At 35.0% G+C, this 24836-nt stretch overlaps 1 protein-coding gene across 3 annotated transcripts in view; it reads left to right on the forward strand.

Moving 5' to 3' along the window:
- Nucleotides 1-23512, forward strand: part of CELF2_1 (CUGBP Elav-like member 2) — a gene marked incomplete at its 5' end in the record, with an annotated part of 40172 nt that extends 16660 nt beyond the window's left edge. The window contains 11 exons of one of the 3 annotated variants that reach the window (XM_012939268.3): nt 401-529; nt 2857-2936; nt 4731-5057; nt 6565-6970; nt 7249-7866; nt 9372-9443; nt 11263-11370; nt 12287-12430; nt 15620-15727; nt 16043-16176; nt 20263-23512. In XM_012939268.3, coding sequence (XP_012794722.2) covers nt 401-529; nt 2857-2936; nt 4731-5057; nt 6565-6970; nt 7249-7866; nt 9372-9443; nt 11263-11370; nt 12287-12430; nt 15620-15727; nt 16043-16176; nt 20263-20316 — 2180 coding nt within the window. In that variant the 3' untranslated portion in view covers nt 20317-23512. Of the gene's footprint in view, nt 1-400; nt 530-2856; nt 2937-4730; nt 5058-6564; nt 6971-7248; nt 7867-9371; nt 9444-9563; nt 12431-15619; nt 15728-16042; nt 16514-20262 lie in introns of those variants that run through there. The other 2 variants (XM_051210011.1, XM_051210012.1) reach the window with 2 other exon arrangements.
- Between the last annotated feature and the right edge of the window lie 1324 nt (nt 23513-24836).

The following is a 24836-nucleotide window of genomic DNA, read 5'->3' on the forward strand; positions in this document are numbered from 1 at the left end:
AATGACATGGCTCAAAATTGTTTACAATGGCTCAGATGCATCCACTCTGTGTTCTTCGAAGTTCTAATCTTCTGAATTCTTTATGCCTTTTCCTTTTTCTCTTTCCAAATTTATTTCACTGGATTATACTCCTTGAATAACATCTTGAAACCCCAATGTTTCCGATTACTGCTCACGCTCTTACTACCTGTACTACAATGGGATTTGAATCGATAACTACATGTGTGTGACATTGTGGTATGGCAACTCGAATTGATGTACATGCGACGAAGTTCTACTTTGTTACTGACTGACTGAAATGTTGTATGTCTTTCAATCTAATATTTCAGTAAATTCGTTGTAAAATTGAGACACTTATATATTTCTAATATAAATATTCATTATATTTAATCTTTTACAGAAGATCGTAAACTATTCATTGGTATGTTAGGAAAACATCAAACTGAGAAAGATATTCAAAATTTATTTTCACCTTATGGGCTCATTGAAGAATGTACAATTTTACGTGATCAAAATGGATTGAGTAAAGGTATGTTTTGTTCAAATTGTTGAATCATACAACAATTTTATGCTTTGATATAGATTTAAACAAAACAAGAATAACACTGTTTACAGAATAAAGTGAATTCGTCTTTATTCATGGATTCTCATCAGTTGCATATAGCTTGAATTTACAAGAGATAAAATAATTACAAACAAATGTTCAATGTGCTTTAGTTAGTTGAGATGGATATCCGAAACATAACCAAGAATTATACTAATAGGAAGAGGCCACACAAAATGTAATTCAACGTGGTTAAGGTTGATGAGTACTTATGTTCAAAAATTAGTAATACAGAGTAGAGGATGTGAGGTTACTAATATGAGGGCGGGGTTTGTAAACGTAATAAAATCAATAAAGGGTTGGATAACTGACCGAGATTATTCGAACTAAAATCAAATTAATCTATGAGTGTAAAAAAGATTATGTGGGATACAAGTATCATCTGATTACAATGGTGAAGTAAGACTTCTCTGTGTACGTAGATCAGGTCGGCAATGTTTGGTAAGGATTGTGTTTGGTAAATGCAGTGAAATTAATGTTATAGAAATATTTCTGGCATCTGCTGGGATCACCGGGTAAGTAACAGTGAGGTTAGATACAGGGTATTAGGGAATGATGGTAAATCAGTTGATGAGGTCGTAAATCTTCATCGACTGAGATGGTTGGGCCACGTGTTACGTATACCTGAACACCGATTACCATGACGCACGATGCTGACTAGTGTTGGGGATGATTGGAAGAAAGTTAGAGGCGGTAAAACAAAACGTGGCATCAGTGCTTGAAGTCACAAACTTCTGTTCTGAGCCATGTTGGTAGATGCACACTACTTGGCTGTGGTCCGCGTGACTATCGTAACCAATGGTTGGAGACTCTTAGTGACATGGCTCGGAATCGATTACAATTCCGTGAGTGTATACACTCTTTATCTTCCCTTAAACTATGAGATTAAAATCGTTTCATATCTTTCTTTCTACCAACTAACTCTTTCTTCTTGTGCTATATCCTTATACACAGTATTTCTTTTATATATTACCACCATTGAAGTAAATACTTCTATGAATCCGGTGTTCATCTTGTTGTGCTAATGCGATATGGAAACTTGTACTGATGCATATATGTGCGTGGTCCTACGTTGTAGTTGACCGACTGACGATAACCCACGTGAATTCCCACGTTCTCAAAACTCCAGTCACAACACCAGAATGCTCATGACTATTTTTATTATTCATAAGTCATGTCACCGCACGTATAATTAGGAAATTTTCAATTGAAGTTTAACTAACCGATTTTTAGTTTATTAGCTGTCAAAGATATATCAATAACTAATATTTATTTATTCATTTAAGCGCATAAACATTGATACAAAAGGGCACTAGAATATATATGCACAACATAAACCTTTCGATCTGTGTGACGGATGGAGTACTGTTCAGGTGCCCAAACTGAATGAAGTGGTTTTCTTGAAGAGCCATTCGCCAAGCCTTCGACCTTAAGGTCTAATCCATTAGATTGTGCAGTCTCATGTTAAAGAGAGAGAGTGAGTGAGTGAGTGAGTGAGTGAGTGAGTGAGTGAGTGAGTGAGTGAGTGAGTGAGTGAGTGAGTGAGTGAGTGAGTGAGTGAGTGAGTGAGTGAGTGAGTGAGTGAGTGAGTGAGTGAGTGAGTGAGTGAGTGAGTGAGTGAGTGAGTGAGTGAGTGAGTGAGTGAGTGAGTGAGTGAGTGAGTGAGTGAGTGAGTGAGTGAGTGAGTGAGTGAGTGAGTGAGTGAGTGAGTGAGTGAGTGAGAGTGGACTCTTACCACCCTCAGCTGCATTTGAGGGCATTTAACGCAACAATAACTAATCTGTCACAAATTAGCCTACGATCAGATATATCATACAACTTATGTTATACATAGATACTTTTTCGAAAATTCTGACAACTAATCGACCAAGAACAAAATGGACTACGTACCAAAAATTGCATATTTCCCTGTTTTTTTTCCTCACTTCATCTTAACAGAGATAAAGAAAAACAACCAAAGCTATATATGTATTTATATACTGGATAAACTAATGATTGTTTCATTGTTGTTATCACACGTATGTTTTGTTAACAAGAGGGAAAAAAAGTGGCAGTCATTCAATTTCACCTAGGTTATTAGACTAAATCTATATAAATACCTCTGTATTGTTTTTGTTTTTCTAACAGTTCTAATTACACATATATCTATAACTGTTCGATTGTATCACTTTTCAATTGTCTCATCATTCGGTTATTTGATAATTATTTTTTTTTTCTTCATTTATGTTACTGTCGTTATTTTGATTGTACAGGTTGTGCTTTTGTGAAATACTCCTCGAGTACAGAAGCGGCAAACGCTATCGATCATATGCATAATAGTCAAACAATGCAAGTAAGTTTTGTGTATGGATTTTGTTTTTTGTCATTTCGTTCTATAATGAATCAGTCGGAGTGATATATTTTCATGCATGATCATTAATATGACATGATGTAATTGAAATTGAATGCTCTGTTTTAGTGCATTGTATGATTATGAATCCTTTTTGTGTTTTATTGGAGATTTGACAGCGTGTTGTTTCTTGTTTGTCCCCATAATAATGATCTGTTGTCCGATTTAAATCTCTTTGGAACGTAATGGTGGATATGGTATTATGATAGAATCAGTATAGTGTTGTAGATTCCTTCCTCCTATGTGGGGTTTATCACCCAGTTGACTAAATTTTCAGAAAATCATTCCATTTAATTCAGTTTAAACAATTCAATATCGCTATGACTAGCTCTCTCACGCACACACACACACACAAACAGAGGCCCCTACTTGGTAGAGGACTTACAGAATACATAACTTGAGACGGTTTTTTTTATAAAATGTCAGTCAATCAATTATACACGCTTGGTCACAAGTCAAACTCCACCTGTAGTCCTTCTAGAGTTACTGCAGGTTCCAGGCCCGCACAAAGAAGGAGGGTTGGGCACGGGGTCGGCAACCCCGTTGGTATTGTTTTGGTTAACCACATTATATCAGTACAGTGATGAAATTGAGAAGGCATGTCAAATAAATGACAGTTTTAAGTGGTAGTAGAAAATATTAGACATATATGATATGCATAGAAAGCGAAGGGTAAATTCGTGGAATAGCAATGTCCATTATAATTTTGATATTTAAGATCTAGGAAAAAAACAGCCTGGTGATAGACGGCGATGAATGCAATATATTCATAAATCTTGAAATTAAACTACACATTTGCCTCATCTACCCTTGATTTTCTCAACTTAAGGGAAAATTTTATCTAGTATCATAGTTAATACCGTTGCCACTTTAATACAAACAAATGTGACGTATTAATCAAATACATAGTTTCATTTCCTGTTCCATGAGTCAATTTTTATTGTAGAGTTAACAACAACTACTACTACTACTAGGAAACCATAATTGCAAAATATGGTTTATAGAATGTTCAACCCAATTTTGATGTCTCAAATTAAATATCCAGGATAAATGATTACGTATGTTTGTCTTTGTGTGAAACTGTAACTTTGGTTACATCATAAAACGTGTTGAAAAAAATCAGTCTCAATGATTTGATTATTCATAAACGAATCGTTCACAGTATTACGGTCTAAATGAAGTTCAAAATAATTGACATCATGTGTATGTATATTGAAATGTACTATAGGTTACTGGTCATCAGATTTCTGACCTAGTCTGGCGTTGTATGTATGTGTGTGTGTTAGCAGTTACTTATAAATAAAATTGATATATTTTTTTCATCAAATCATGTCATCGATGGTATTATACTTAGTATCATTCAGATTTGCTGACCTCAACAATGCATAACTGTTATATTGATTAGCACTCGGCGTATGGATTTAGCGTGTTTGTTTAAGGATACAATCAGTTTATCTAAAGTAATCGTACGGAACGTGCTCTCTCCGAAACGTGAATATCGAATATTTACGGAATTCTAGCCCATAAATTGACGGTTGTTCAACTCACCTAATTTTTTGTTTCTTTACAAAAAGAGATACCAATCGACAATAAGGAAGGCTATCGATAAGATTATTAAGCTTTTTTTCCTATTAAAGATTGACTAAATTATCACTATTATCTCGATAATGTTTCAATATATACCTTACATTATCATGATTTTATTTTGTTCAATCCTTTTTTCGGCGGTTTTTTCAGGGTGCTTCTTCTCCATTGGTTGTAAAATTTGCCGATACAGAGAAAGAACGTCAAGTTCGCAGACAGCATCAGCAGAGCACGACAAACGGTTCTTGTTCTCCGGTGTCAGGGCATTCTACCAGTACAGGGATGACTAATGGTCACTTAGATGGGTCTCATACATCAATGCAACAATATAATCAACAACAATCTCTTCGAACTCCAATTACGAATATCACGGAGGCGTCTAATATGGCGGTAGCGGCGGCCGCCGCCGCAGCCGCGGCTAATGCATTTCAACAATCACTTGTTGCGTCTAATGTTACACCAGGGTATTTACAATTCCCGGTAAGCTATAGACTCTTTATAAATATCATTGTTACTTTCACAGCTAGATCACAATTTTTAAAAAAAAATATATCGGCTTTTAATGATGAGAAAATTTTGATGGTAGATTATGAGCTTGAAAATAAAAGTTTTACCGTCTAACTTCCGGGTGAAATTCCACCCAATCATTAGTGAGGTTCGATTTGTGCTTATATGTGTTCTTGGAGTACATGTGTCCGATCTTTACATTTTAGGTCTGAATGTAATACATAATTGTTTAACTGGGATTTAATACTAGCAGGAGTGAAGACCATCTTATCCTCCCACAACGACATCTGTGTTTGTTTGTGTGCTATGGAATGCATAGATTGAATTTATTTTTCAGGTGTTCATTGAGTGTATACTTGTCAAAAAAGACTGGTTTCTATCTAACTGTTAGATCTGTATATCTTGAGTTCCAATCCCTGGTAGGATAAGTGGCGATAAATTGACACTATTTAGGTATTCTTTAGTGGGACAATACAGCTGACTTCCTGGTCGAATAGTTATTTAGGCTTGTTAATTTTTAATTCATCTTGATTTTTGAAATAATTACTGGTGAACCTAATATAGTTCGCTCACTGACTGCAGGCATACGTCGTCATCTTCCTCACTTGTATCAGATTCTCCAGCTAAAACTGAAAAGTATTTTGAACCTACAAAATTGCTACATGAAAACCGACTATCAACAAACCATCACTGTACAATTTGTATGTGATCCATGCAATGAGTATAATGATTTTGTTTGAATTTCTTTAGAAACTAGCTAACTCAAATAATCAATGTAGTTCCATAGTTATCCATTTAAACACATAAACACTGATACAAAACGGCACTAGAATACATATGCACAACATAAACCTTTCGATCTGTGTGACGGATGGAGTACTGTTCAGGTGCCCAAACTGAATGAAGTGGTTTTCTTGAAGAGCCATTGGTCAAGCCTTCGACCTAAAGGTGTAATCCACAAGTCAGTGGATCAACATTAGGTTGTGTAGTTTCATGTTAGCCTTTTATGAAGAAAGGGTTGATACACCATATGTTGCTTTAAGATATTGGAGCCGATGTGCACTATTGGTTTTGAATTTTGGAGTTTTCCATCTCCTGTAGATGGATGGTCCGTACCCACGAACGAGGATGAAGCACTGTACATTCGATTTTCGTCCTCAATTTGATAAACGATATTCGTGCATCGGGATGTGAGTGATTAGGACTTCTCTGACAGTGACTGTACATGCGTAGCCATAAGAGAGCATTTCGAAAGGGAGAGCTATCCTCGACCGTACCAGTGCATTTGGGGCTGTCAGTGGCTGTATACGCGTGGTCACATGAGAGCATTTCGAGATATATATAGAGAGTGGCCTCTCCCCACCCTCAGCTGCACAAGGGAATCTGAAAGCAATAAGGTAACTTCCATAATGAAGATGTTTTGTGTGTTAAAGTTCATTTGAGACATATTCTCATCGGTATATTGTTTTCGTTTATGTAGCCCGGTTTATTTCCTACCGCTTCATCAAATGCTAGCCCTGTTCCTAATGGTTTCCAAAGTTCAGTTACTCAATTTACTCAACAGCAACAACATCAACAGAGTCAAGTAGCTCAGCAAGGATCAGCTTCGGCTTATTTTAATCCTATGGCAGCTTTCATGGCGGCTGCAGCTGCAATGCAATATGCCAATCCACAATTATCAACTGGTATAACAGAAAATCCATCAAGTCGTTCAACATCTATTCCATTACAATTGAACACGATTGTTAGTCATCCTACAATCGGTGTTGCTCATCAGCATAATCCACTTACAGGAACTAATCATTCAGTACCGAATGCTTCAGCGTTAGCATCATTGGCTGCCGGTTGTCCAGCCACTACTTTACAAAATAATACACTTCCTCAATGTGAGTTAGTTGTGGTTTTTCTTTTCATTTCAAAAACGATATATGACACTTAATTTTGTGTATCAACCTGATAAATGACATTTAAATCTGGATACTTTAGACAGCTATTAGCTGTCAGATTCACTATTAAAGTATTTCCAGTGTTTTAATTTTTATTTAAATCTTGGGAATAATCATGATATTTGAGCTATTTACCAATTTTATGTGTTTCACACTTGGCTTTATTCTTCAGCGTTAAATGAATAAATCCTATTCTTTTTTTGTTTTCCTTCAAAAAGTAGCTTCATTGTTCCCTTTGACAGATGTCGCTCTATTATCTCCAGCCGCTTTAGCTGCTCTTACTCAAGTTGGCGCGGGTGCAGTTAATGGAGGTTTATTAACTGAAGCTGGAGTTTCCGTTAATAACGAATTTAACAATGCGTTTGGTACTGGTTTATTAGTTTCTGCTTCACCATCCACAATATCACCGCCGAGTTTCGCCAGCATAGGTAATGGTACTACCCAAGGTCAACAACCAGTTTCTATCTCTTCATCAACTGGTAGTGTTTTACCAAATGTTTCTCTTGGTGCAACTGCTAATATCTTGGTCTCATCTCCAGGAATGGTTACTCCGGTTGCTTCTACACCTCCTACCGTTAGTCCGGCTATTTTACCGTCACCAATAACAAATGAGCCTGTAGGTTTGTATGCAGCCGCTGTCGCTTTACAGAATTCAACTGCAGTAGGTCATACAAATGCGAACGGATTACAATTTCCTCAATTACATCCATCGTTTGCAGCAGCTGCCGCCGCCGCTGCCCAGTCAATGACACCATCTCCAGTGAACACTGCACTGAATTCGTATTTCACAGAAAATGCAGCTTTACAAGCGGCGGCGTTAGCTGCCGCTGCAGCCGGTTAGTTTCTATGCTCTTTTACTTACATTGGTCACATGCTTTATGAATACCATTAATACAGTTATTGTATAAATACGGTGGTTTGTATTATCATTATTATTATTGCTAAATTGGCTGGACATTGGTTCGAAGTCATTTCCTATAATTTAATTTGGGTTACTATGATTACAGCTTGGTTACAAAACATTTGGATGACCACATATTTGACTTTTGTGAATTCGTATTTCTTCTTCTGTATGAATTGTGCTTATTTTTGTTTTGTTTTATTGTTATGAATATAGAAAAGTTTTAAGGATTGATGAAGGGATTTCTCAATCGTTAAAATCAATCAATAGAATGTCAATCGATAGACACTAAGCAACAATACGCTATCTGACCAGCTGATTACTATTCACGAAATCATATGTTATTGACTAGTGCTTCTCAACTGATTAAAAATCAAAGACAAGGCCATTAGGCAGAAGAACAGAGTTTATTATGTAATGAGATTGCATATTTATATAACAAAACATAAACCCAAAATAAACATGATCAACTATTCATAGGCGATTGGAGGAAATCAGCTTGTAGTTCATTCACTTTTCAGTCAAATCTAATTGTTATACTCAAATCTTAGATATGGTGACATGTATGTATTGTTTGTGTTATATGTGTTCACACATACAACATATTGAATTTCCTGGTTTCATTGATATATCCAGCTTAATGATTACGAAATTCGGTCTTTGACAACTATTAAATCAGTCATAGTTTCGAACTCTCTTCCATCTAAATATAGTTTAGGCAGCTGAATATGGTATTACCATTATCTGTCACACTAAACCAGTCCAACTCAGAAACTTGACCATATTACACGTTTACATTGGTCAAATGATTGCATCGTTACTATTTCGATTTAAGTTGCACTTATGTACTTTCTGTACAATACATTGCATTGAACAATAGAAAAGGTGAAGATTTGTTGTTGTATCGTTTTTCTTTTTTGTAAGAGAAGAAAATAAAATTGTTGAATATACCAGTTGTTAGGTTTATGTGTAACTTTTCTCGACATAGAGGCACCAAACAGATATGCGCCACATAAATCATACGATTTATGTGAGGGGCTGGGATACTGCCCGGGTGCCCAAACCAAAGCAGGATTTGCCAATTTACAATTATTGCCACTCATTTATTTTCTCCTCTACATAATTTAAGTGTTTCATTGGAAGCTGTTGTTACATTTGAACAATCACTAAGAAACACATGGAGTTCAATGTCCAGTTAACGACAATGTTTTGTTTACGTATTTTAAACTTAATCATTTAGTCTTTCAGATTCATATCATTTTAACTTTTGTATATGTAAAGATTTATGGTTTAAAGGTGTGTGTGTGTGTGTGTGTGTGCGAGCTTAAGAACCTGCCTCGTTTTTGTTACTTACTAAGTGTTACGTGAACATGAAAATGTAGTAGTTGATTACTTTTTGATTTTACTGATTTATGTTTTATTGTTTTTGCTTTGTTACAGCGTCTGGTCAGTCGTTTACTAATGATCCTATCGTTCATCAACTCTATGCTGGTCTTCAAGCTTACGGGTTAGGTTAGTTTAGTTTATAACAAATTTTCTACTATAATTAAATGTGGATATCATTCGAGTTTGTTAAGCATATTCAATTGTTTTAACTCATGTTTTTCTAATGTTTTTAATGCTGATTGAGTTCTATCAGTCGATTTGCATCATTTTCCTGAAAATTATTGATGAGTATCAACTAGCGGGAATCTTAAGTTGGACAGTGTTTCCTTGATAAATACATCTAATGATCTGATATCAAAACGTGTTCACTTTCTTTTAAAAGTCATTTAGTTTAGTAGCCACGTTGTAACTTGATCAATAGAATTCTATGAGTACTAAAAATGACTTGACAAACATTATATTGATTACCAATCAGTGATCTGTGAAGTCAGGTCAATTGGATTCGAATCTATTAGGGTAGAATCATTTCCATCAATATTTTTCGTACGCCTTGTTGGTGAATGCTAACTAGGACGAAATCTATGTTTCAGGGTCTCCTGTTTATTTTCTCCAACCACTCTAAATTGATAAAATATTTTGTTCTGTTTCTTTAAGTTCCTTAAAGAAAGTGTACACATTCACTTGTGTATTTCATTGAGGAATATTCTGTATTCTGTATTCTTCACTGAACATGGTCATTAATAGTAGAGAATATTTAGAGGTTGCTAGTAATTCGATCGTAAGTGTCTTCAGTGCATTGCTCATATATTTTGAGATCACTTATTTAGATATCTACTGGTAAGGCATAGTGTATTTGGTAAATATGGTAAATCTATTGATAAGGTAGTGAGTCTCCATCAAGTCAGGTGGTTGGAACATGCGTCATGTATTCCCAACCATCGTCTACCTCGATGGGCCATGTCTGGTGTAGGAGTAGGTTGAACGAAAGCTGAAAGTCGCCAGATCAAAAGAAACATCAGTCCATGAAGTCATTGACAATTGGATTTGAGCTGTGTAAATAATTTGGGTCCTTGTGATTGTCGTAACCGATCGTTAAAGACTGAATACAATCGTACAAAATCATTCACAATGCCCCACTCTCATTCAACCTTTTACTTCCTTTAGAACCTGAACACCAAATTCCTTTTTGATCATTTTATCTTTGTCTTTACGTAATCTTTTCTATTACTACTGATACTATTACTACTTTGCCTACTCTTCGATCTATCCTGAAATAATTTTATCTCACTGTGCTAATAGGGTATTCCAGGCTCTACGTTACGTATAACTGACTGACTTGTTATTCACTGTATCTCTGGTCGACGAACACATGAACTAACTAAACGATTAACATTTTCAATTGTAATCAACTTCGGTCAAAACATGATTAATCTGATCAACAATATACATTTTAAGCTTTTCACTTATTTTTACTTTAAAAAGCTTAATCACTAAGTTAATGTCTAATTCATATTAGATCGATCTTTTGTTCCTATTCTGTAAAAAGAATTGAATCATCATTCAGAAAGGGCTCTCCGTCTCGTGAATATACTTTGATCAATGCGTTAACTTAATACACGGCGATAGATCTCGGTTTCCAGTGTAGACATCAAATATGAGTTTACTACCAGTTAATAAGTCACACACACACACTACCAGGATTCCACTGATCCAGCCATTGTTCCTAAAATTCTTATAGAAATCATATGATTGCTAGTGAAAAGATTTGTCGCGATACTTGAATTTGTAGCTTACATCACGAACTGAATTTAGCTATCCAGTCCTCCCAAGTCATATAACTCTGACGGGTTACATAATTCACTCTATATGTGTGTAACTATTACACTAAATTTGATCAGTGCTTTCAGTTCTCTTCTTTTTTTCGTCTGAAATTCCAACCTTTCAGCGTATCCTACTGGAGGTGCCGCATATACCACTTTTCCTAATCTACATCATCAAGCTTTATCAATGCCTGTTCAACAGAAAGAGGGTACCAGGGAACTGATATTAACAGGTAAATTTATAGGTATTATTATTATCACTGCTCAATTGATTGAATTCACATAAAGTTGATGAGATCAATAGTTTGAGAGGAACAGATCTTAATTGTAGGACCTCTTCCGAACTAATCGTTCACCTTAATACTATATAATTCGCTCAGCTCCTAAACATTCTGGACGAAATTATGATTACATTTACTTGTAATCATGTCAAAGACTTATGTTCTTGAGATCAAAGTCACTGATTATTGAGCTGAGTGTTATAGGCAAGTCTATACTACTAGGTTGTAGTCTTCACGATGATTATAAACAGTGTTTAGAGACGTTGAGTAGTATGCCTCAGAATCAGTTTTAATGGCGCAGATGAATTCACTTTCTGTCTTTAATTAGATCTTTATCTTTGAAATTACCTCATAATTATTCTGTTTATTTATTCGTCACTGGAATAGTTTACTTTGTAGATGATGTTGGCTTTTCCTTCTTTCATCATTTGGTTTGCATAGAATTGACTGAAGAGGTTTTGTTGATTTGTGTGCTACACCTACCCCAAACGGCTTCATCACCCTCGTAATTTTTGATACCCTTAACATATGGTTGGATGATTCGTTTGTTGGTTTCTGTACTTGATTTCGTTTCTACTGATGAATTGGGTTGATATTGTTTGATGAAGTTGCGTGGGTAGCCATTCTTTTCAAGGATAGTCCCTGGATGTATTTTGTCATTTTTCCTCTCTGCAAGTGTTTTCTCATCCTCCATTATGGAATCACATCAAATATATGAAAATATCTTTAGAACATGATTATTATTTGAGTAAGAGTGCTCGCTGAATTGTTACGTAACCACGGCGTTTTATGTTCATTCTTTAGCGAATTCTTTATGCTATGAAGTTATTTCTTGTTGTTTGTTGTCTTATTTATGTTTTTCGTACAGGTCCTGAAGGATGTAATCTATTCATTTATCATTTACCACAAGAATTCGGTGATAATGAATTGGCTCAAATGTTTATGCCATTTGGTACAGTGATCAGCGCCAAAGTTTATGTTGATCGAGCTACTAATCAAAGCAAGTGTTTCGGTAAGCTCTTAGCCATCTATCACTAACGAGTACTCATTTTTCTGGTCAATCTGTTTATCTGCTAGGGATTTTATTGAAAAACAACTGTGACTGCTAAAGTCGTATGTTTTTTCGTAAAAAAATACAGTCATATATGGACATAGGATGTTAACAGGATACATATGGTTACATAATTGTGTAATAGTCTGTTTGACGATATGGTTCGTCCATCAAATGCTTGGCTTTGAGACAAATTTTATGTTCGGTTGCACCTACCGAAGTAGGATGAGACTTCATTCTAAGACAATTTTATAGGTATCTGAAAACGAAACTAAGGCAGTAATGGTCTTTGAGACCTGGGAGTATGATAGCTGACCTTCCTAGTGTGTTAGAGGACCTAAAATAAGAAGTGTCCATATGAACGTAGTTCGATTTAGTCATCGTAATCTGCAAACTCGAGATCGCGTCAGAGGTACAGCAGCTACAGTCGAGAATTGGTCACTTTGTTATTGGAAGATTTGAGTGTTAACCGATCACAACTTAGAACCTGGTATTTATGTACCTCGGTTCCAGTTGCTATATCCCATTAACATAAAGAGATGACGTTTTCAGGTCAAATCACAGAATAGTTGAAGTAGTAACAGTATCAATGATGACAGAAAAGATTGGTTTGGAGAAGAAAATATAAATTAATGAAATAAAAAGGTGGGGAATTCAGATCCTTATAATTTGGAGGACGACAAAGAATACATACAGCTACACCACTTAAGATAACTTTAAACTATGTTTTTCAAAGTCTCTAACCATTGTTTATGATAATCATTCGGAGTTCAACCAAGTAGTTTGCACCTATCAATATGGGTAAGTCCGAGTGTCATTGGCTTAATGAACTGATGCCGTGTTTTGGCTTGACTTCCTCTGGATTTCTTTCAACCTACTCATTTATCAAACTGCATCTTCTGTCGAGGTAGGTGGTGGTTGGGCATCCATGACACATGTCCAAACCATCACACTTGATGAAGACTCACTACTTCACCAATCAATTTGCCATCCTTAGTTAATACTCTATTCCTAACCTGAACATTGTTTAGTCGGTAGTCACAAAATACACCAGGAATTCTTCGAAAATATCTGCGATCGAATACTAATAACGTACGCATAATCTTTGATTCTTATTGGCCATGTTTCACACATAAATTAGAACGAAGCGAACTGATGCTCAGTAATCTCTTTGGTTGGAAGACGGATATATCACTTTTCTCACAAGTGACACAATTCGGCCAAAATCAATCGAGCCTTATGAATCCTTGCCAAGATTTCGTCAGTCACCAGAGCGTTAGGACTGATGAGACTCCCGAAATAAGTAAAGCAGATGACTCCAACTATTTCAATTCCCATTGTTAGTTCAGGCGATAGCACAAACCAATCCTTAGGCATCATTTTGCATTTGTATGTAGAGAACCATATCTCAAATGTGCTTGCATTATTGATTTAGTTGATTAGATCATTTAACCAGTAAATCACTGTTTCAATGTGTTATAACTTGTGGATCGGCGTGCCCTGTTATTGTATAACGCAACGACACCAACCAGAGAGCAGCGAATTATCGATCGAATCAGTGACGCACAAAACGTACGAGCGACCTAGAGTCCTGATTGGTTCTGCTTCCCTGTCTAGCTCAGCCAGTTGAGTTCAGAGCACCAATCTCAGCCTCTGCAATATGAACCATGTATTTCAAACATACTGAGTTTATATACCAATCAGACAGACCACAACGTACCATAAAATATGAAAATAACATTACAAAATATGGCCAAATATGGCTGTGAATGAGGGCGGTAGTGATTAACGGACAGGGAATAATTCAAGAATGGTAAATCGTATAATAATAGTTCATAGGTGAAAATAAAGTTCATAGTAAGAGGGGCATGAATATGAATAGTTTAGTTACATAACAATTACACGATAAAAATATACTCATAGTAATGGGCCATAAATCGATCCCAAGAATTACCATTCATTATTCTTATCGGAATATAACACAATGTACTTGATCATATTTTAGCAAACTTTGGTTGGTTATCTCAAAGAATCTAGAGTAGGGGAGCCTTAAGGTAAATTTCAATTTTTTTAATTGAAGATTTTATTTGAGTAGGTCAGATTCACAATGGCTTACCGATCAAACGACGGGTTTACTGTGGTTCCATCCTACTTCATGGCAGTGAAACATGACCGGTAAGAGTAGGGGATATTCGATCATAGGTGTCTCGTATATCCCGGAACCACTGAGTAAGTAACGCAGTTGTCAGGAAACGGGTACTAGGTAAGGATGAAGAAGTGAAACTTCATCAGTTGAGATGGCTAGGACACGTGTTACGTATGCCCAACCACCGACTGCCACGACGTGCGGTGTTTTGTGGTGTAGGAGTAGGTTGGAAGAAAGCTAGGGACGGCCAGACCAAAACGTGGTACAAATCCATAAAGTCATTGACAAGTGGACTTACCCATATTGATAGGTGTAGAGTACTTGGTTGGACTCCGAATGATTATCATAAACAATGGTTAGAGACTTCGAAAAACATCGTTCAAAGTCGTCTTCAGTGGTGTAGCTGTATGTATTCTTTGTCGTCCTCCAAATTATAAGGATCTGAATTCCCCACCTTTTTATTTCATTAATTTATATTTTCTTCTCCAATAGTATCTTTGAAACCAATCTTTTCTGTCATCACTGATACTGTTACTACTTCATCTATTCTGTGATTTGGCAACCGATGGTTAGAGACCTTGAATGATATGGCTCAAAATCGTTTGTAATGACGCAGCTGCATCCACTCTTTGTGTTCTCCCGAATTCGAATCTTCTGAATTTTTCATATCCCTTCCCTTTTTCTCTTTCCAAATTTATTTCCCTGGATTATACTTCTTGGTTAACATCTTCAAACCCTAGTGTTTCTGATTACTGCTTATACTCTTACTACCTCTACCAGTATGAGATTTGAATCGAAAACTGCATCTCTGTGCTAATGTGGTATGACAATTCAAAGTGATGTTCGTATGTACGAAGTTCTACGTTGTTGCTGACTGACTGAGATTCACAATGTATACATTCATCTTGGAATACACAATGTAGATGCAATGATTCCATATAATTTTGCTGTATATCATAATTGGAGTAATGTTCAATTCAATTTTTTTTTTACTTTAAATTTAGGTTTTGTCAGTTTTGATAATCATACAAGTGCTCAAAATGCAATTCAAGCAATGAATGGTTTTCAAATTGGTATGAAACGATTGAAAGTACAGTTGAAGCGTCCTAAAGGTTAGTGAATTAAAATTCTATGATTCCATTTGATTGAAAGAAAATTTTAGAGATAATGCATTTCTTATTAATGAATTTCCTTTTATGTTCATGTAATTGGTTTATCTCTATTTGATAAACAAAGTCTCATCAATGGAAGACTGTTAATTGTTATCTTAATCTGACTTACAAAGCATTTTATATTACTTACGTCTACTTATATGATCTTTCAGTAATAAATTTCATTATTGTAACTTTTTTTGTTGAAAAATATTGTTGACAATTATTCCAAAATCCCATTGTTCTTCATTTATACTAACATGTATACATTGTTAGGCGGTAACACTTCATCAACATCATCATCGTCAAATACAAAATCTTCTCGTGATACTACTACTACTACCACGCATACTGGACAAAGACAAGACGGTGATTTATCTCTTCCTTCACAGGATTCTATGTACTCTGAGGTAAATGTTACGACAAACATAGACGCACACACACACACATTCGCTCTGAGCTGACCATTAATTGATGTTGATCTAATCTTGTTATCGGCTGAAACTTGATTGTACATATGTGTGTGTGTGTGTGTGCGTGTGCGTGTGCAACTATTAATTGTATTCTTGTATGTCGATATGTGTTGTCGTCAACTTGATAAGAATATCGTATCAGTGTAAATATTTGTTTATTTATCTACCACTGTCTACTACATATTTATATGTCTATCTGTCAATCTGTCTTTCCATCTAATTTATTATATTTGTCATTGTCAAGTTAATTAATTCATTAATTAATTAATTATTCCTCATTCCTAGTTGTATGGATACATCATCATGTTTATTTGCTAATTTGTTTCTATGTTTATTGATATTTAATGAACTTGCATAACAACAAAGTGGCTATAAATTGATCTCAAAAACATTTTTTTTCTATTGTGTACAAGTGTCTATTAAGTGTTTATTTTCAATATGACAAATTTGATAGGGAATTAATAAATGAAGAAGTAGGATAGATAGATGGGTACAGTAAACAAATCTTAATATCAGAAAAGGTTTTTGTAAATATTATAATAGTTGAGATTATGAGTTCATTGAAGCTCTAGACCCACTGTGATGGAAAATTTGGAAGCATTGGACGGCTGTTTCGTCTTATTGTGCGCATCCACAAGAATCAAACGTTAACGGACATGTAAATTCTAATTGGGAAAATCTTTGGATTTCGTTTTTGTTTATCCTTCTTATATTTGATGGAGTCGGAGCAGTTAGTTAATAGATGTTATTAGTCATAATCTAAAATGTCATTTTTAGCTTGATAAAAAGTCAAATGTACATAAGCTTTAGTACTTAGGCATCAAAATTATATCAAATATAACTGTAATTATTGTTATATTTATTGTGCATTTTTATGGAGTTTTGTCCTCTGAGCTGGATGGTTTAGTCGTGGAGCTTTCAGCGTTCTTCTGAACGACATTATCAGCAGCATAAACTTTAGGTAGAAGTGAAGTGTTGGAATTTCTGCTTATATGGTTCACAGTTTGTCCTGTACAACTCGATGTTAATTGGTTCTTGTTGACCGTAATTATGTCATTGTTTACTTCTTTGTTTTGGTTGTGTCTCCCATTGAACACTTCACTTCTACCTGAAGTTTGTGCTGATGATGTCGTTCAGAGGAACGATGAAAGCTCCACGACTAAAACATCCAGTTCAGAGAATAAAACTCCATAAAAATCATTTACCTGAACTACAAATCTTCTCCACCATCTCAATTGTACATTTTTATCACAAGTGGATTACTTCATTGATGTCATGATAATTTAATCCCGTTGGATCATATAGTCAATGTGCAGTGTTAGCCTAATATCAAAATCTCTTAATTACTCTTAATAAATTAGTTATATCCAACAAATCAATTCAAACACCAGACGTTTCCCCGTCGTTTTCTCAGTTTTATAATGTGAATTTCACCACTGGACGTTTCGAGGTCTCTTTTTTTACGATCTTATAATTATTATTACTTTTCTAAATACTAAATGAATAAATTAGTGTTCCTTTTTTTTTCCTTCATTCCCCCCCCTTCTTATCAATATCATTGAAGGTTCTTGTGCTCTAGAGGGTCTTGTGTATAAAAGGTTAAGTTTCAGAAAATAAACCAAATGATTAGCACAATTTCACATTACATCTTATTTGTTGTAATCACTGGAACCGATGAAAGTGTTCCCTTTTTAAGATTATTGCAATCTTTCCCCAAAAAATAGATGAGTTATCGTTGTTTGTCCGACAGTGTCAGTGTTTAGTACTTTCTTTTTGGAATATTTTAGCAAATGTAAAAAGTGATTAGGTGAAAACATTCATGTCAAGTTGGTAATGCGTAGTGTATGCATGTGTGTGTGTGTGTTTAGTTGTGTACATCACCAGCTTATAATTTGAGCGTTCAATGCAATAGATACACGGAAATATTCTATTTATAACATGTTCATCTATGGAGTGTCGGTTAACCAGTTAAAATATCTAACTTCGCTTTATTAAGTTCCAGTCGGGACGCACACTGAAAACCTCTCGGTACAAAAACAATCTAAATCCTAATTACATTCTTATTATTACGTAATATGTTCTAGTGACAATCATTTATCGTGTTACATATGTGTCGTTTCAGTTAGAGATGAAGATTTTGTTTTTTGTTTCTTTCTTTCTTTTATTATTGTTGTTAGTCTATTTTTCATCTGATTACTGGTTCATGAAAAAAAACAATCTTGGGATCTTCCGTTTTTTTGTGTGCTCGTTTTATGTGAACTTTTCTTGGCCCTTAAATATCTTCCTTATGTAATACATATCTATGTATTTATCTGTTCTCTCGACTGAATACAAATAATGTTGATGTATTATAATGGGGCTTATTATGATACGTTCCTAAATTTTCACCCCTCTGAACTGCCTTGAAAGATTGACACCATACTATTGGTGTAATTGGTGATAAGGAGAATTTGAATTGATATATGACTGAGAATCAAACACGGTGGCTCAATTCTTTCTATTTAAATGTCCGAATAACGCTAGTGGGAGTTGTGGTATGTAATGTATATAGATGGGTGGTTTATGGTTTGTCCGTAAAATCACTATCATCACCTACTAAGTGTTTCTTTATCATAATTATATAGAAGGGATTTCATGCTGATGAGTAACCATTAAGAAAACTGTTGATCCCCTATCGTTTTATAACATTTTACCACTATCAGACGAAATTGTTCAATGATTACCATTTGTTGAGAGGCTGACGAAACATTTTCCCGTTCAAATTTCTGATAACAGTTTACAAAATGAAGTTAATGAGGTTATCCAGAAGCTAATTTTCGTCACGCTTTAATATCAACTGAGAGAGGTCGGAAATTATTAAAAAATAAGAGATCAGTAGATGACAGCTAACTGTATGGAGCTCTTCAACTGTTGTACCTTATCAACGAGAATGTTTTCTTATTATTATTAATCTAAAATCCTATACTTCCATACTGAAATAAAACAACTGTCCAGTACTTCCTAAGTCATATTATAACCTCGATCAAATTGTTGATCAAGATGTGAATGACATCACTCATAATCGATCACAGTGTCACAAATTCCGTTACCCTATTTATCCTTTTCTCTAGTAGTAGTTATATTAAACGTCTCACTACCACGTTCCCGTTTTTTGCTTCTCCATATTCTTTAGTGTTTCTCAGTATTACTTTGAGCGAACTTATCTAAACTTGTTTTCATATTCATTTTATCAGTTTCATCTTATTTAAGCTAATTTCGTTAGGTTGCTTTTTATGCCATACTCCTCCCCAATTTGATTATAATAACTAGTTGACTAGGAAAAAATTTTCATTCGTTTTTGTAAATTATTACCATAGTAATGTGAATAGAAGTAAAAATAAATGTAACGTCATATTTATTGATTTTTTATAAAAAGAAAAAAAGAAATACACTAACAATATAAAAGTTTGGACACACCCCTTTTTCTGTTCATACAGATTAGGCTTCATTTATTGAAATCATGCTTAGTTCCAGTTTACGTCAAATAAGTTCGGTTGAAGACTAATCTGTTCGCCACGTGAACAACTGATGAATATCACGTAGTGTTTAACGAAAATGTAACATCCACTTTTAGCTTACAATCTATATATATATAAACAATTAATGCAGATACTAATAGACACGTTTGATCACGTTTTTATTCACTGGTTACTATGACCAATACTGCTTAAATGTTGCATGTGTTTACTCCCTGTCTAAACGTTTTTTCTTTATTTGTTTGCATGTCTTTACATGTCATTAAATGATCAATTTGATAATGACGCTCTGCGTCATTTCTATTGGTGATGGTGATAATAATTTTGTTACTGCTGTGAACAATGAATAAAATTATTATGTTTCTATCAAATATAAAGCTCACACAATTGTTTGTTATATGATAAGTGTCATCTTTTACAATCATAATACAACAAATATATTTTGTTGCCTTTTTTTTATCATGTTCATGCTATATCTTTGTTTTCGGTGTTCTTTTTTTTCTTGTAGATAGTCGTAAGCCCTACTGAAACAGTCTCGGTCGCTCGGGTACCTGCTTTATGAGGTGTATGTAATGGATTGTTCCTCCTTCCTTTTGCTCTCTCCTTCTATTCCTGAAAAATCTCAACAACACAGGTTAACTACATTTTTGTTGTTATACTCTCTTCTAATTGATACTATTCATCTGCCGGCTTCCATCTTGAATCGTATGATGGTAACTACGTGTGTCAATCTATGTTATGGCTCTATTCTTTTCATATGCTCAAATTTCTGCTCCTCCTAAATTATTTTTGCTAACTTCTGGAGTGCACACATTTGTCTCTCTCTGCCTCGCCCCCTATTCTTTAGCATTATTCTTCACCATTTAATCTATTGTATGGTCTATTTTTATTATTACTAGGCGGTCAGTTTAAAAAATGTGTTGATCTAGATTCCTCTTTATTTTTAGTTTCCTGAAAGAGAATCAAATTGAATTTTCTTCTCCGTTTTTCCTTGCTTTGATGTTGTGTACTCTGTCTCCCTCTCTGTATGTGTGTGTCGGGTGTCTCTCCCCACTCGGTTCGATTAATCTCTGCAATACAATAAATACAAATAAACAGAAACAAACACAGAATTTTGATAGAAAAAAAACCCTGATACATTCAATATGGCATTGTAGCGAAATAAGAGCCACTCTCCATTCACAGTATACATTTCAATGGGTCTTGTTCATTGACCATGTACTATTTTCACTGATTCATTTTAATAATACACAGAAATATTAATTGAAAGTATGCGTAACGAAAAAAGGGAGAGAAAATTGCATTATTATTATTATTATCCCATCATTAAGATGACTGTTAATCTATTGTTTTATTGTATGCAGCCTCAGTGTTGTTTCTATGGTTGTTGTCGTCATATGAGGAGGTGCTTTTTCTTCTTTCTTGTGTTTCTCCATCTTCCACGTTTTTCTTTCTTTTCGTCTTTGAATATATTTTGTTATAATGATTGGTGGTTTGTTTGGCTCTCATTCTTTCTGTCGGGAAATGATAATTGTATTCTGCTCATTCCTTCGATTTTCACTGAGACAAAATAGGGAGAGGGAGACAAACACACACAGGTATATGCATATTTTTACATGATAAATGAATTGTCCATAAATAACAGATTTTGCTTAATTATCTTTGTTGTAAATGACCTATTGTCGTCATCACTACTGTTGTAGAGTTGTTGTGTTACTTTTGTGCATTACTGAGTATTTTGTTTGTTTGTTGATAAAACACCTTTTTTTCCCATATGGCATATCGTTTCATTATGATTGAATATTTTTTCAAGAGAAAAAACAAACAAACAATTTAAACATTCCGCTTACTGTGGTTATTTGTTTCTCTCGACGATTTGGTTCTCTCTCTCTCTCTCTCTCTCTTCAACGATCGATGTTACATTCGTTTATATTTGTGTTCGTCACGAGTTTCATTTGCATTTTTAACATTTTCCATCTATATTATCGCTAATAATGTTGTGTATGAGCTCTGGCACGTTCATTGAATATAATCACAATAGCAATTCTATTTCATATAGTACATTTATAATTGATAGTATCCATTTTGGTTACTTATCCATCCATTTATCATTATTCTTATTATCTACTTAAATGATCTATTTTAATGATGAATAAATAGCAAGTTGATTATCATTAGTATCATTGCAAAAAGAAAAAAGAAAAAAAAAACATACACAACAAATGAAGAAACTAGATTGTTTTCGACGATTTTTCTCCTTTTCTTTTTTGATGACCAATTATTTACCTCCATTATATATACATTATTCTTTCAATATATTTTTTAAAAACATAATTTTCATCCATTTGTCTTTGCTACAAACATTCCTTTAGTTCAATTATAGAAATGGAACACATTTTGTGAGATGATTTTTTGTTGTTGTTGATACTCATGTGAAACGCTTTCTACACATCGACTACGATTGTTACAATAACGGTAGAGGTGAAATAAAAGAAGGATATTTACAGGCTGAAGTCCTACTGTTGTTGTTGTTGGTGATGATGATGACGGTGTTTCTATATTGTTGGTAAAAACCATAGACATATTTCTCTTATTTTTCTATACCATTATATACTACTGATAAGCAAATTGTTGTTTTCCTTCACACACTCTCCATGTTTTACTACCCACATACCCTTATCCTTTCATTCACATGGTTATCTGATCCACACACTTCAAAATACACAGAGACAAACTTAGAGAAAATCTTAATTTCACTCCCAAACAAAGTAGACGGGACATTATTATATACAGCGCAATACAACATAACAGACAAGTGAAAGCTTCAGAGGAACTAAGCAAAACGAATGCATTTAAATTTATTTTTGTGCTGTAATTTACTAGGGTTTTTTTGTTGTTACCGATGATTATGTTGATGAGACCGCATGATTTACATCTATACCTCTTTACTTCTCTTCTGATGAATATATATAAATGCGATTGTGCTGTTTTCCTGTATGCGTATAACTGAGTATGTGGTTGAGATTTTAAAGTGTGTGTGTGTGTGTGTGGAATGATCGGATATACGTTAAACAGTGATATAATGGTCAATAATGATATTAGATTTACCGGTTTCTTTTTCATAGATATATCTTCATAATCCGTCTATTCAACCCGCAAATCGATAAATAAATAATTAAATGGATGTGGATACACTATGATATATGCAGAAATAAGATTGTTCTTTACACATACACACAGTGGTACTTCGTTTTCAGTTTTGGAGAAAATGCACATCACTACTGTCTCCGTTTCTTGTTTCCCCTCTTAGGCGTTTTTTTATTACTACATATTAGTCAGTTTTGCTCTCCCTAACCGATTCTATCATTTTTACTACCATGATGAATATATAGTGTATAATGTTATATGCCTTTCATTTTTACAATTTCTATGATTCTTATGTTGAACACACTTTAAAAGAAATACACATGAATACAATTTTCCAATACATCACTTACAAGCAAACTGTACGTGATAATGTTAATTATAATACTAACACTACTATGACTATTAATGATGATGATAATAATACTAATAATTCTTTACAATAAACGTGTTCTTTTTCTTCTCTCCGATTGGCATTGTCGAAGTGTATAACTACAAATAATTGTATAGATGCAATAATGGAGTAATGTTAGGAATGTTAACTTACTGATTAAAACAGTTGATTTTCCAATGAAAGTCGTTCTGGATCTAAACTTTCTTGCTTTGTCTACGTTGATAAGATAATAGAATTAGGTCCCGAATTCAAGGAGTGTTTTAGCTTAAGTCTCTAAGGACATGAAGTTAGTACTTTGTAAATGATTTACGGTAATGTAAATGATTTGGCGACTCTGGATGACATGGCTCAGAATCGATCACAATGGAGTAGGTGTATACACTCTCTGTCTTCCTTTAAACTAAGAGATTAAAATCGTTTCATATCCTTCATTTTAGGTACTAAATCTTTCTTCCTGTACTATATCTTTATATGCAATCTTTGTTTTATATATTACCACCATTGAATTAACTACTTCTATGAATTTGGTGTTCATGTTGTTGTGCTAATGAAGTATGGCAACTTGGACCGATGCATATTTGTGCCTGGTCCTACGTTTTAGCTGACTGACTGAATGTAAATGATGTAACTTTGATGCTAAAATGAGGCTATAACAAGTAAATACCGGCAGGCCCCCAAATGCCCTTGTACGGCCGAGAGTGGGGAGAGTCCACTCTCCCTCTCGAAATGCTCTCACATGGCCACGCGTATATAGCCTCTACCACGGAAGTCCTACTCACCTCCTTCCCGTGGCACTACTGTTATTTACGAAATTGAGAGGACGAAAAGTGAATGTCCGGCGCTTTAACCTGGTTGGTGGGCATGGAGAGTTCACCTAGGGGAGTTGGAAAACCCTGATTGCAAACCAATGCTCCAAATGGGCTCCAGGATCCTGGGGGGAACAAATGGCGTACGAACCAATTGTTGGTCACCGGCTTCCATGGGACTGTATCTCCTTACGTTGCTCCACTGCCTTGTGGATCAGACCTTCATGTCGAAGGCTTCGGGTGTGCCCCCCTAAGAAAACCACCTGTCTCGGTTTGGGCAACCGAGCAGTATCCCAGCCCTCACACAAATTAAATGAGATTTGTGTGTCGCATATGTATTTGGTGCCTCATCGTACCAATATCTATTTGTTTTGTTGAGGAGTGCTAAGTAGGGAAGATGTATTAAATTGTTCATAAATGAGTAGGCAGATTTGAATATGAAACTTAAACCGAGGTTGGTTTTAACTTATCCTTATAATCAATAAGGAGTTTTGTGGGTGTTATAGTAATTTGAAAGTTGCGTTCATGAGTCAATTGAAGCTAGACAAGCATGGGAAATCTGGAAGCACTGTCGTGGGACTCCTCAGCAGTGCACATCCACGACCGTTGAATACCGGCTCCGTGGTCTAGAGGTTAAGCATTCGCCCGCGAGATTGATAGGTCCTAGGTTCGAATAGTAGATGAAGACTGCCGAGGAGTCCTACACTAGGACGAAACGGCTGTCCAGTACTTTCAGGT

The sequence above is a fragment of the Schistosoma haematobium genome, chromosome 1, assembly GCF_000699445.3.
Source record: "Schistosoma haematobium chromosome 1, whole genome shotgun sequence".
Taxonomy (NCBI): domain Eukaryota; kingdom Metazoa; phylum Platyhelminthes; class Trematoda; order Strigeidida; family Schistosomatidae; genus Schistosoma; species Schistosoma haematobium.